General features: G+C 35.8%; 1 protein-coding gene across 1 annotated transcript in view; it reads right to left on the bottom strand.

Annotated features, from left to right (window-relative positions):
- Positions 1-15266, bottom strand: part of LOC104624667 (lipopolysaccharide-responsive and beige-like anchor protein) — a gene marked incomplete at its 5' end in the record, with an annotated part of 43074 nt that overhangs the window by 17374 nt on the left and 10434 nt on the right. The window contains 2 exons of the mRNA XM_010292098.1: positions 10139-10141; positions 11194-11361. Of these exons, the coding sequence (XP_010290400.1) occupies positions 10139-10141; positions 11194-11361 (171 nt within the window). The remainder of the gene's footprint in view (positions 1-10138; positions 10142-11193; positions 11362-15266) is intronic.

Raw genomic sequence — 15266 nt, 5'->3', positions numbered from 1 at the left:
CAGCAGGACTCCTCCCACTGTATACGGACCTTTTTGAAGCCCCTGGAAAGTATCTGCAGGTGAATATTCAGGGTCAGTGTACACTAATATTTTAATATTTGCACCATCCTGACTTCATAAACTGCTACTTAAATATCAGCTTTGAAGTTTTAAAACACTGTCATTTTTGGTTGAGAATGTTCTAAAACAGCTTTATGAAGGGACCTTTTTGTTTATGCTGAAAAAAAAATAATCTATTTTCTTCATATTTGTCTCCTGTGGTTTATAGTTATAACTATTCCATTACTTAATGAGTCCAAGAAAAAAATCCAACAAACCTCAACAGAAAAGGGAAAAACCCATCAAGCAATTATTTCAGTCAGAAATAGCACCTACTGCAGAACTGTTGTAAGATAAAAGACATCTTACAACATCCTGAAACTGACCACCAGTTGAAACTTATATAGTATTTCATACCTTGGGCCCAAAACAATCTGAGATGAGAGGTTTCATACAACAATTCAGCAGGTTTTTCTTCTTTCCTATTAAAATACTATATTAAACTAATTCATTTCTGTTTGAAATAAGAAAAATTTATCACTGCAAATTAGTACTGTCCCATAACAGCACATATAAGTCTGTGCTTTAGCTATTTGATTGCTTTTGTAAAGTTATTTCAAACCAATGCACCAGTAGTGTATTGCACCTTCAGATATTGATGTAACTGGGAATACCAATGGCATACACCAAGTTCAGAGCATACATAAATTAGCTGTCTTTTTAAAAGTAACTGTTTTAAAACAGATACTTTTTCAAGGAAGCAGGCCATACTTCTAATTACATATAGTACTTTTGCACTCCGCAGAGTTGTATCTCTGTGATGCTAATGTTAATAGAATTTAGATCCAGAAACACTTAAAAATAATTTCCAACCCAAGTCAGGATTATTGTATTGACCAAAAAATTTTTACAACATTTAGGTTGGCAATTTTATTCTAGACTATAAATTATTGTTCTGTCTTACATGGTATAGACTTTGAACTGCATGGTTATTTTTCTCAGCAACCAAACAAGGTAAATAAATGTGGTATATTAGTACATCATCCCACCATTATGCATGTGGTGCACATTAAGGTTGTATTCATTTACCATATGAATATAATTCCTTTTACCACATCAACTATTAGCTACAAGTTGTAAATATAGCATTGTTTTTCCTGGAACTCGAAGGCCTGCATTACATCATGAAGCACTAAATATCCTTATCCTTCTGGAGAATTTCATGCATATAGTTTTAGTGACACCTGAAGCTGGATACTGCCAAGAAAGCAGCATCGAAACTCCTCCTCTGTTTCCAGTCTCGAAATACATACCGCCTTCACTTGCATCTGGATTGTGCCTCAGAAGTTGCTCTACAATGTTACTTGCGATTACTTACTCCGACTGACAAACCCTGACACACAATCTCTTAGCCAGTTGAAAACGAAGATGACACGGATGCTGCGCTTAACACTGTAGAACATACTTTTAAACAAAACAAGTATTTATAGCGCACAAACTTATACGCTCATCAGTACCAAACCACTATGACTATTTAAATGCTTTCCGAACCATCAGTAGGTGCAATTTCAAGTTCCTTTCAATGAAGACCTTGTCTTTATCTATGACATGACTTTCTTGGCATTATATAAATACAAAATTATATTGCTTATGCAGCATCATTGCAGATTTCCAGATATATCAGAACTCATTCACCTGTTATACTTCATCTTTTATCGGTTTAAAGATTTGGAGGCTAGAACCATCATTTACACGTGATTTATAGAGTACCTGGAGGAACAAGGCCTCAATCTCTTTGAGGTATCAATGTGTTACAGTTTAAAAATGAAACGACAGTGACCTTTGGTAGCTGTATAATTTAAGGCTTTGTTCTAGATTCATGTAGATAGTCCCCAGTACTTGCCGCACTGGCTACAAGGGTGCTCTGCAAAGATACAGGGAACTGTAGGACCAATTACAGCATCAGGACCTCTGAACACTAAACTTTCATGAGGCTTTCAAGATTAATATCAAATAATGCAATTAATGTTAGTTAGAAGAATATTTAGTGGTTGCTACCCTTTTCAAAACATGTTACAGATACTTTTCTAAGCCTTGTGGGGGTCTTCTCTATGAAATAAATTTTACTGAATTTGACTTACAACAGGAATAGAAAAACTTAATATTGCGCTTTCTAAAGTTCTAGTAAAAAAGAAAAAAATATTCCATTTCTTTTTACAGTCACACTTACCAAAACACTCCTAATCTATTTCAAATTCAGTTCATACATTAGCCTTGAATTCACCTCGTATTTTCTCACTATAATTTTTTGAAAAGGATAAAAATTATACTACAAATGAAATCGCTTTTTTTGCATCAAATATGTGAAAACAATACATATTTAAATCATTTACTAGGCAGTGCTTTGGAAAGTCAGTCCCAAGATCAGCTTTCAACTCGATGCCAGCAGATGGTGCTACAGGATTCTTGCTTTATGTACAACATTGTGCTACTCTGTCCAGCCATTTTTGAGAAACAAAGAATATTTGTTATGTCTGCAGTTAAACGGTGTTAAAATAATATTGAATTATTAACTGGCTTTTTTTGAAGGACGACTGACACAGTAACATGTGTGTAGGGATAAAAAAAAATAAATGAACCCCCGAAGGAGCACATGCAGATTGTTTTTAAAGTCTCAGTGCTGCACTATCATAGAGCACCACTCTCTTCTTAACAGACTGACTACAGTGAACAGCATCTATAGCCTTAATAGCTGCAGCAATTCCAAACAAATTTTAGTATTTGGAGGCTCTGCAAATTTTTAGCTATTGTGATAGGCCACCATTTGACAGAAATTAACAATGATAGCAGAATTTCCATTACTAACTAACAATTACTGATTTATGGACATCTTGATACCTCTACTACTTAACATCATAAATGCAAAAGGGAACATGGACAGATAAGATTTTTACAACTACTTCCCAATTAATTTTTTTAATAAAAGAGGCTGTTATGCAAACTACTTCCAAAATTATTATTATTTTTTAAGGAAATAATCATTAAAATTCTAAATAAATATTTATGACATAAACATTATTTAGAAATGTGGAACTTTATCTTCTCTGTTATCATTGGTTTTGAAATTGAAAATAAAAGCCTAGATCATGCAGAAACTTGGGAACCAAGATGTAGGTTAATTGAAGATGAAGATAAGGATGGGAGAAGGCAGCAAAGAGGGATTTTTTTACTAAGTTAACAGCAGACATATCACCTGCTTGAAATCAGTGTGACTATTCACTGTGTACAAAGGCAAGCATGCATGTGAATCTTCACAGAATGCAGGTTTACAATATTACTGTGTCTGAGTACAAAGAAATTATTACCTATGACATTACTCTTTAATCAATCAATACAAAGATGTTTATCAGTTCATATTTTCAAAGTTTAAATCACCTGCGTTATCCACTTAAGTAATTAATTATCAAGCATTCACTTATAAAAAGTTTAAATTTTCAAACTGAAAAATATGTTGCAATCGATGAGATACAGATGTTTTATCTTTTGCTATGATTACTAATACAATTAAAACTAATGATTTCTCTAGTCTCGAGACCATAGATTTAATTTAATAATAAAGTTAATTGATAAAAAGTCTTTCAGGTATTCAAATACTTATTAGAAATTGTAGCTATGAAAAACCCAAAAGACAGCTTCTTTTAGAAGTAGCTTGGACAGTAGCTAGACTGTTCTTTGGCAAGATAGGAAACTGATGATTAAATTTTGAATCCTTTGGGAGATTTCATGTTTTATAAATTGAAAAGATTGTGTATTTTAAATATTTATATCTGAGGAAGATATTCTACATTAGCAATAGTAAAAGTGTTCAATGAATCCTCTCAATTAAATCTCGTTTAAATCCAGTGATTGGGTTTTTTTTACGTAGGAAATCACATGCTTACATTCACATATGTGCCCTACTACACAGCTACACTACTAAAAGCATTTAATTTCTCTAACACACTTCAGAAAACCTGAACATAGTACCCTCTAAAAAATAGAAAACTATGCAACGAAAGCACCCCCGTAATCCTCGTGATGCAAATGTGATACATTCAGAGAGTAACATTTTCTAGTTTTATGGGCTAACATAAAAGAGGTAATATAATTTGTTTTATTCACATATGTGTGGAAGATCAATGCAATAACTCAGAAGAGACTGCATTAGTAGTAGTAGTATACAGTTATACATGGACTCTGCATTAGTACTGAATAGTTGTATTGGTTAAGCCTTCATTTCATTGAGCAAATCAAATTTCTAAATTAGGTATCTTTTTGTTTTTCAAAATATGAAAACTAAAAAATAATTATGACAGGACAGTCATGACAACAGGACAGTCTCTTCATATTCTATGAATATATTGCAAGGATAGCAGAAAAGTGCTTTATCTTCACCCAACTATGGAAATGCCTATCATTTTATAAGCACAAACCATTTTATAAGCATAAACAATATTAAGACAATTAAATTCACCACTGTAAACCTCCCATGCAAGAAAGTACATCCAAACCAAATAATTACAGTGAAAACACAAAAACTTTGAAGACTTAGATTGACATTCACAAATCTGATTGGCCTCTACCTGCTAGGTATAAGTGAGGGATCATTAAGCAGGAGGACTGGAGAAAATCGGATAGTCCAACTACAAAAATGTCTCCTGGTAAAGGAATACAAGTAGTATGTGTGTAGCAAGCAGTTTGAAGACAATTTTTAATATATAAGCAACAGCTAGAGATGACCCTCTCAATATGATCACAACCAATACAGACAAACAGATCAAAAACACAGTGGTGAAGGAACTTACATGAAAGTGGTGAAGATGTGAGAGGGTTCAATATGCTTTACAAGATCAAGAACAAGGACAAGATAATATTTTGAAATATTTTTGGAAGACAAATTTCAATAGATACAGAACATTGTTCTGTAAGATCTCATGGCAAGTTAAGTCTACAGAAAAACATAGGAAAAGGTAATAAGGATACTAGCAAAAACCACTCCTATGCAGCAGAAGGATACGACAGACAAGATACCAGCTGGCACAACTGAAAGTTCTCCAGTGACTGTAAGCACAGGGAAGTCAGACAGAAAGATCAAAACAAGTGACGTTTTTCTGAACCAGTGTAAGAGACAAGGTATAAGCAAGCAGGGACAAAACCAGGACAGTCATTCTATAAACACAAAAATATGTTAAGTTGTTATGAGAAGTTGCTCTGTTATTAAAAGGAAGCAGTACCAATAGATGATGCCACACAGTTAAAAGTATTTCAGTAGAAGTCTTCAATAAAAAGGCCAACTGCAGTCAGGCAGCAAACGTAAGTAAAAGCAGCAATGAGAACTGTTGTCTCAATTAGAGAATACCTAAATGAGGTAAGTGTTTAGAACTCAATTGGCCTGATAATACTGATTTGAGGATACTGTGAAAATGAAACTAAATATTCCCAGAGTTGTAACTGCTGTTGTATGGCTATTGGGTGAGGTTCTGCAAGACTAAAAAAAGTCTTGCGTTGTTTAAGAAGCAGGAAAAGGAAAACCGAGAAATGAGAGTAGTCTGCTTAATCCCAGCAAACAGAAAAAATACTGGCAGAACATTTATATTTATATACACACACACACACAATTTCCTAAAAGAAAACAAGGAGATGAGTAACAGCTGATTTGGATTTGTTATGAACAAATCAAGTCAAAGTGATTTTTTTCTTGCAATGGCAGAGTATCAGGACTTGTGTTCAGGGAGACAGGATATATTTTGACTTTAGTAAGGAGTCCGGCACTGTTTCGCATGGGCAATTTCTCTAAGGAAAATAGGGAAGCACATGTTCAGACGATGCTACTACACATCAGATGAAAAGTCAGTTGGAAAGCTATATTCAGAAAGCTATTCATTGTCAAAGTGGTTATTCCTGAGCTGCGTACTATCAAATATTTTCTTTAATGACCGATTTGATAGACGTTACATTTGCAGACATGAGTTGCTGCAAGTCTGTGGGAGGATGGGATGAGAATTCAAAATGAGTTTGACAAATTGGAGAAACAGTCTAAAAATAATACAATTCAGAAAGTTTAAAGACAAGATTCCACAGTCAAACTACACAGAGGAGGAGAAACAACTGAGTAGACAGCGGTTCTTCAGAAAAGACTGGAATTTATACTGGCTCATACACTTAAAGTAGTAACATTGTCATGCTGTTTTGAAACAGATATCCCCTGGGGATGTGAAAAGTACTGGTCTGTAAACCAGGTTGTTTTCTACTTGGGACTGGAAAGACTTCAACTGCATTACTGAGTCTACTTTGAGGAAGATAGACAAATGAAGAGGAGAGGAACACACACACACACACAAAAAAAAAAAAAAGAGGTCTAGAAAAACATGACTTACAGCAAAAGATAGAAAGAATTGAGTTATTAAATCCAGAAGCAAAGAATTGCAGGTCATGGTAATCCAAGTAACTGGAAATTGTTGCAAGAAGGAAATAAATAATCTGTTCTCTACACAAAAAATAAATATGTAAGAAATTATAGAATGCAACTGCTGCAAAAGAGAATGGGATACTAAGCTGAAGGCTGGGAAAAGACTGCTAATGATAGGGCTTCTAAGGCCCAAAAAGGTATTTGCCAAAGTTTTTAACAGCAGGTTGGACAAACATCAGTTGAGAATAGTTTTGGTGTAGTTAAGCCTTCTTTGGGAAAAGAGAATAGGTCAGGTGACCAAAGCTCCTGCCAGCCCTGCTTCCTATGGGTCTGTGCTTACAAAGTAAACCTAGGAAAAGTCCAAACACTAAGAGTTGCCACTTGAGCTTCAAAGCGAGAGTGGGATCTTGAAGTGATGCACACCATTTGTATGCAAATAACTTCTCTCAGCTTTCATCACACCCTCCCCTCACCCTCCACCTCTCGCCTCCCCTCCACCTCTATTAGGCTGGGCAAGTGCAAAACATGGCATCTTTCTGCAAGGACTCCGCCCTCTCCCAGTATGCTACCACCCAATTGAGGAACACAAGTCCTGAAGCACAACGTCACATCTCCAAGCGGTACCTCGCCATTAGATCGGAGACTCTAAATATGCAAAAGCCAACCTTGTGATACAGATCACACATGGGCTTCAAGGGGTGCCAAGGGGAGCGTTTTACAACCTCTCCCTCCGACCTCCCCCACCTCCCCAAAGCAAGCCACATGCCAAGGAGAGAAAAGTAAAAGCCCCTTACTGTATGCAAAGTGACTTTACATCTCCACAGTAAATTATGCTAATTAATATGAACTTAAAATGGCTCAGGGCTTTTCTAAAGCATACGACTATTTCAGATTCTCTGCTCTGTTCTGAATTATTCCTAGGCTTGGTCAGAAATTGCCCGCAGAAACATTTCTGCATCAGAAAAGGCCTGTGCACCAAAGTGAAGTACTGCCATGCTTCTGCATTTTCAAAAACAATTAATTTAGAAAGAAAAAAAAATACATTTGATCAAAGAGCATGGTGAAATATTTTTTGAATTTCAGGTTTTAATTTGAGAAGGAAAAAAGGACTTAACCTAAATTTAATCAAGCTGTTTTGTGAAGAATAAAAATAGTTTCCAGCAGATGTGTCCCATGTAGGAATTTCATATCTTTGAGATTTAAATTCATCAAATTTCATTTACATTGATCAATGCATTTGAGAATTATTAGGAAGAAACTAAATAGACAGTGAGACTGCATAGGTATAATTTCTCTAAGAAGCTGGCTTAAAAGTTAAAAATTAAATAATGTAAATAATGAATACTTCAGTAACATATTTCTTCTGTTAAACCAAAAACGTAAAGAATTTTTCCATACAGTCCAGTTGGTCAGAAAATTGTCCTTGATAAAGAATATCAAACAAAACACTTACTTATCACGTATGCCATAGCCCACCTGGCTTGTCAGCTTGAGTTAAGTACCATTCTAAAACATGAATATATGCAGCCACAGCTCAAGAGCTCAGTGCTTCCTAAAGTATCGAAACCAGATAAAGGAACCTAAATAAAATGAAACTGGTGGAGAAATGGGTGCCCAATGGGAGAGTATTTCGGATAGCTTGATCATACTAGTCTGCTGACTGATGTATATCAGAGGCAACAGGTACTATGAAAGGAGGAAAGAAATGGTCCTGGTTTAGATTATTTTTGTTGAAACTACTCTGGCATCATGACTTGGTACAGTGCAACTGGATGCATGTTGCTGTGAAGTCATTTTAAGATGGAAATCAGAGATAATTAAACGGAGGAAAAACAAACAGGAAAGAAGTATCAGCTTTGAGAGTATCTAAAATTCAATGAATAGTGCTCATTGAAAGCATGAATAAACTATGTTTTGAGGTAAAAAAAATCATAAGTTTCAAATACAAAAAGACATCAGACAAGTTAAATATCCAGCATCCCAAGAATGGATGGAAGTTACATTGCAGTAAACAGGGCTCAAAACCCAACAAGTCTGCTGGTGCTTTCCATTTCTGACAAAATCAGAACTAAGCAGAAACAGCTTTTTATTTGCCTTTTCAAAAAAAATTTGACTGAACAGAGATGCCTATAGAAAGCTATTTCTGGGAAAAATTAAACCCCCCAGATTACCATCTCTTTGAAGCAGAAACTGTCTTTTACTATACACATGTCTAGGCCTATGTATAGTACCATGAGATTCCAATTCGTAACAAAGGCTTCCAGGCATGCTGGATCACAAAAAAAGCTACATAATGACAACTAGTAAACATAGGAGCTATTGCATGTCCCTAAAAGTACAAGTTTAATAGGACTGTAAACAAAGCGACTTATCAGGTAGCTGTTGTTTGACTTAAAACAGTAGTTAAAATAGCCTAGTATTAACTTTGAAAACTGCAAAATTTTAATACATTAGAAATTCGCATTAGAGAAGACAGTCAACAGATTATAACGAAATATACCTATTTTAGTTAGATACTAGGTACAAAATCTCAGCATGTGATCCATTAAGGTCATAAACAAGCCTATAGCCTCAAGGACTTGTTCACAAAGCAGGCAAGCTTGGCAAATACTCAACAAGAACTTCTCAGGACAGGCCTGGGAACCTGCAGGCCTTGAAAACACTATAAGGAGACACCTGCAAATGTTCATTGCTTCACACCACTAAAATATTTAGGGTTTTCTCCTCAAACGGGCAGTTTTGCTCTTTAGGATTTACTGGACTGTCAAGCTCTTATGTTCCTTTCACAGACATTTTGAAGTTTCCAAGTTTACAGGCTCTGCAAAAATAGCGCAGAGTTTGCATTTTCTTTAAATTGACAGATTACAAAATATGTGTAAAGTATTCACAGAGATTTTGTCCCTCAACCAAAGCCATATTTATTTAAAGATGCTCCTAAAACCCTGCTAGCCACATCCCACTAAAGCTGCCATCTCCTGAATCAGACTGTTGGAACGATAACAGGGATAGCTTGCTCTCATCCTCTGCCTGCAGATTCTGTAACTGTGTGAACTGAACTTCTGTATCTTGTGCAATTTTTGAATAGTTTTCACAGTCAACATCAAACAATTTTCAAGTTAAATTCCGATGTTCATTCTGATATTAATTAGTTGGGCTGCTTCAAAATTGTTCATGGGATGCAATTTCAGGCAAACCACCTCTTTTTTTCAAATTCAATTCCAGTTAAGTAACAGATCGAGTAGGAGATTGAGTAAGGAACACACAACTTTAGTAAACTTATTAATTTGGAAGATGTCAGAAATTTTTTACATTATATGAAATTGTATGCCAGTTATAATTGCAATATATGCCAGATATAACAACACTTCTTGTTTGCCAAATGTCCATTTTGTCCTCTGCAGACAGCAGGTATGTTTTTACCAGTATTTAAACAGGGTCAGAGAAAACCTTAAGCGTATGGCAGAAAACCTAACAGAAACACTTCTAAAGACAGTCAGAATACACTGATTCTCATCCTTTCTCTTCAGGGCATTGTCTTTTTGGCTGAACAGGGAGAACAGGACTACTGTTCATCACCAGCCATGATGTGCCCCTCTATTCACGTATGTAAGGCCACACCAGCTGTCTCAAAAGGCTCTTACTCCTGTGAACTGGCTCGCTCAGGCTTTTTGTCAAGCTGCATGTCTGCCACCTTCTTTGCTTTGGGCATCAGGAATTAATTTTTTGTGTGGAGTGAAACTGGCATAACAACAAGATCACTTTCTACTTTTCCTGTCATACAATACAGGCACGGCAGGGTTGAACAGTCATACTGTTTCGTTGTTTTCCATAGAAAATTATGAGTTAAAAGAGAGAATCTTCATGAGTAAAAGAATTTGGGATTTACTGGGAATGGTGCAAGATGGAAGAGATTAAATTCTTTGGGAAGCGCAAGGTGAGTTTGGGTGGGGAGGGGTTAAAACTGATTTAGGCTGAAGCAGGGTTACTCTCACTTACTAGTTTTGTTACGTGGTATGAGCCCTGTTGCTTGCACTGGAACCAATTAAAATGCCTAGTACGTGAGCGCCAGGATTAGGCACACAGCACCCTACCAGAGCGTTAAACGAAAAAAGTTTTAAGCTTGCTTCTTTAATCCGTCCCACGTGTCCGTCCTTCTTACACTTAATTGTCCTGCTCAGGCCATTACACATCTCATTACAATGACCTTAGTCTAAGTTAAAATCCACTGCCTGTGTAACTCTATTAATAGCTACGGTGCCACTGTGAGAACCTGTATGCGTAAGATTAGTTGCATAGAATACAGTCTGCAGTGGAGCCATGTAGTCTTTTCTGTTTTAACAACTCAAATGCAGGTATTTAATGAAAGTGTCATGTTGAGAGGAAAAGATTTACTCAGACTGAACAGGAAATAAAAAAAGTGAGTTCCCTTCTCTCACTCCCAGAGCCACTCCTTCCCAATTGAGTGACCAGAAAAAAATGCGTTCGTAATGTTCAGTATCCCGTAACTTTAAAAATTAGTTCTACCTGTGCTGCAAAGCAAGCACTGTTTACCCTCAATTCTTTACACTAGAACTGATCACAACTACAAAAAAAAGAAACACTGTACTTTGACATTAATGATACCTAAAATTTTGTCACGCAAAGTGTTCACTCAAGCCATTTTTACACAATGTCCTTAAAAAACAGGTCTTTCTCCTTTTGCTTACCTCTTGGATTATCACCAACCATACTGGTTTTGCCATTCCAGTACCAGAGCAACAATGTTGCATCCCGGGATCCTGAGAGAATGTAACAATTTCCTCCAATATAGGACTCGGAACGAGCAAGACAGGTTACAACATCCCAGTGTCCAAATATTACTTGTATCAGTTTACCTGAAACACATAAAATTGACTGTTTTAAAACAATGCTCTTACTCTTTTTAAGGCAAATTAAATACATTATAAAGTATTTTGAAAATATTTTCTTTATTTAAAAAAGGTTCCAAAAAGAACTATAGTGGAGAATACTACTTTTTTCTTGATTTGGTAGCAACTTACTTAAAAGTGCAGTAGCCCAGACAGTCCATGCAAAAAATATTTACAGCCCATAAATATTCTACATTATTCCAAGGCCAATCCTGCCAGAAGGTTGTTTGTTTTGTTTTGTTTTTTTAATTCTGTATGTTTACATGCACTTTACAGACAGAAAACATGATGTGATTCTCTTTTAAGGTAAGTTTAAGGTAAGTTTACTGATTAAAGTAACTGTAAAAAAGCAAATCTGATGACGATGTGGGAAACAGAATCAGAAGAAGCTACAGAACATTTAGGATCCAGAAGAAAATGGTAGTGTGAGAGCACGTAAGTGCATATACCATATGCAGCCTCTGAGCATCTCCTTAAACAGAGAAAAGGAGATTTAGATGAAGAATTACTCTTGTAGCCATGTTTTTCCATCACCATTTACACACTTGCCAATTACTTCAACCAGCATGCTGCCCTTTTAAGCACTTCTGTAAAGTCCAAAAAACCTCAGAAGACAGACCTGGAAAAAACTCTCTTACCTACTGCATGTAAGACAAATGCTTGTACCACTGACAGAGACATAAATGTTAAAAAGAAAGGAAAGCCTAGGCAGTTAGAAACGTGCCATTCAAGAGTCTGTATAAACATGAATATGACTGACTTTTTAACCTTAACTAACCAGGCCAATATTTTCAGAAGAATGTAAATTTGGATGCTCATGAATAGTGGATTTGCATGTGGGAGAGGAAACACATGTAAGGTCACCCACAGTAGATCTCTGCCAGACCACCCTGCCAGAGGCTGGCTCCTACACAGAAAACGTCGTATGTCCTTGCTGGTTTCTAGATCCACCAGCAGCATATGTGATCCTATGAAATGAGAATGTAAGCACTAACATCCACCTCACTGGATTTGCTGAAGCCTAGCAACTGCAGATCTTGGAGAGACAGAACAAAAGATACACACATTTCTTATGCGCCTACTGGGCCCATTCAGGTAACACGGGTCAGGCCAAATTCTGCATCTAATGACACAAGGAAGTGTGATGTGTGATGTCATTAATGTGTGACTCCAGATTCCTTAGCCCAAATGACCATGAATCCTTTTGTGCTTTGGCCTGAATAAAGAATGGGGAAAAATAGAAGGGGAAAAGGCTTTGGAAGGATTAACAACAGGCCAAAAAAGAAATAGGAAATGCAAACTACTGTACCTGAAATAAAATGTTCTGAAAAGTGTTAAAGAATAATAGCTAGTAACATGACAAGTCAGTAACACAAATAGTGTTGGGACTCAAATTAAGCACATCTTAATGAAATATTTTGGTGCATCAGTTAAAAACAATTAGTGTAGAATACGGCTAGTAGGATGCATTTCATAGCCCTCTTTCCATGCAGTACAAAGGCACTACTGTATTCATATCCAGCCACTAAATAACACTAACAAAAGACTTGAGAGTGGATCTGAGGAAAGAACAAAATTCATTTTAACAGCCTGACTTATAATAGAAGATCAAAAAGGTAATTGCATTAAAGTGGAGAAAACCTGAAGAAAAACTCACAAGGTATGAGTATCTACAAAAAAAGGAAATTACTACATGAAGAAAAAATAGAACAACATGATGATTAAAGGAAATCAGGTTTAAAATAAAACACTGACAAAACTTATTAGGCAAGTATAACACTCCAAAAGAACCTGTGAAATGAAGCACTGTCACATGAGCCTTTTCTGACTGGAAGGGGCAAAGCCCGGGAAAGTACACTTACTGTGCAGAACTACTTTGTATCAGAAGGGAAAGTAACTCAGGGGTCAGGTCTTCCACTCATTTCTGTGAGTCTGTAATAGCCGCCTACAGCAGTCATCTCTGCACACCAGGGCTTTAATTTGTGCCACAGGGTCACCTAACTGCTTCAGATGCTGACCAGTCAACAGATTTAACCAGAAAAAAAATCTTACTGAATTCACAGCTAGGAGCAGTGATACACTCACGGACTACGTAAGCTCATTTTGGCAATACACGGAAACATCTTACCAAGTGAAAATTCAAATTGTCAATTACATGGCTTAGATTTGAGAATAATTTAATTATGTGATACATTTTTCAGTTGTATAGCCATAGGTGTTCAACTACCTGAGGTGATTTATACTTTTAGAACACAAGTTTATGCTATAAACATTGCTGAGTTATAGAGATCTCTCCTTCAATTATATTCTATGTTTATAGGTTTTGTTCTAGAAAACAAACATTTTTCAAGGCCATTTGTTTGACAGTTGCTCATGTAGCTGCACTGTCTTGTTAGTTTTACTTTGTTATTGTGCAGCTAAGGTTCAATCAATTTCATCAAAACAAGAAATAAGTGTTTGTTGCTCTTTCATATTAGTAAAAAAAAATCATTAATCTCTAAGAGTTCCTCAACTTTTTTGTTTCCTTTAATATGAGTTGTCCTCTCTGTACAGTAATATCAAACTTTACCATATGCACTCAGAAATCCCTTTTTGACAGAACAAATTTTCTAGTTAATGTTTTATTTGACAGCTGTGCTACGAATAATTAAAAGAAAAATAAGACTCAAGTCTCTGTACTACTGAATCTAAAAAGCCATCTAGAAATCATTCCCACTGCTGGAGGAAGGTTTTATTGTGCTTCTGCTATACTAGCTGCGCTGAGAACCCATGATTTATGTTAAAAATATTTCCTGTTTAAAAAACCAAACAAACCCAAAAATCTAATAGGAAAAAGGTATCCTTTTTGTGTTAAGTGCTAAAATACAATTGCATTCAACACTTGTGATCACTTGCCATTACGCATTACTGATCATATCATCTTTTTCCCTTGCTGTTCTGCCGATAAACTACATCTGCATTCACTTGATTTAAGCTAGAGCTAGACTTGCTATATTGACAAACAGGAGACACACAGAAGACACAAATCTTCGGCAATTTTTTTGACAACTGTATTTTGGTTTATACCATAATTAGCTATGGTAGTGACGAGATGCCTGGTGTATGTGACTTACACACAGAGGACATAACTTAATCACCTATATGTAGTTCAGACTGACACAGGACAAAGCTACCAAAATCATGCAAGTTCCTTCCATAGGTGTAAAATAAAATATATCCTTTGACATAAAAGAATTAGTTCTCTATTCATATAAATCAACAATATATACTGAATATTTATTTCTGCTAGCTAACTTTTCTGAAGATCTCCTTTAAATTCACAGTTTTATGTAAATTTATTTTCATCAAAGAGAAAATTAAACTAAGAAGGGTCTAACAAAATATCTGTATAATGAATTCTAGGCAGTCATTATGAAGTAAATGGAACTTCTCCTTTACACTTAAGGCCTTAAAATTGCAAAAATGACAGATATGCTAAAATATGCCATGAGATCTAGTCTTAGCAGATTTTCATTAAAGACCATCCTGTTTTGTTAAATATTTTGGTTTGCCAAGTGTGAAGAACTCCATTAAATAATATATTTAAGAAATGATGACAAACATGCAGGATAGTCCCTAGGGATTAATAACCTACTGGAAAGCTTGATGGCACACACATATTAAGCACACTGGATCATTAATCCCAAAGAAATACCTTGCAGTGAGGTTGCTATTCCCATTATAAGATAATGAAAGGGAAAAAATCATACCTGTTTTTTTCTGGGGCTCCATGGGTTTTAAATTCCTGCAGGTCTTACATTGAAAGATTCTTTTCTATTTAGCATGACACATGCATGACTTCAACAGTTTGGACACATGCCAGCCGACAGACT

This window comes from Phaethon lepturus, unplaced genomic scaffold (genome assembly GCF_000687285.1).
Source record: "Phaethon lepturus isolate BGI_N335 unplaced genomic scaffold, ASM68728v1 scaffold1898, whole genome shotgun sequence".
In the NCBI taxonomy this organism is placed as follows: Eukaryota; Metazoa; Chordata; class Aves; order Phaethontiformes; family Phaethontidae; genus Phaethon; species Phaethon lepturus.
This window is presented reverse-complemented; position numbering and strand designations above follow the sequence as displayed.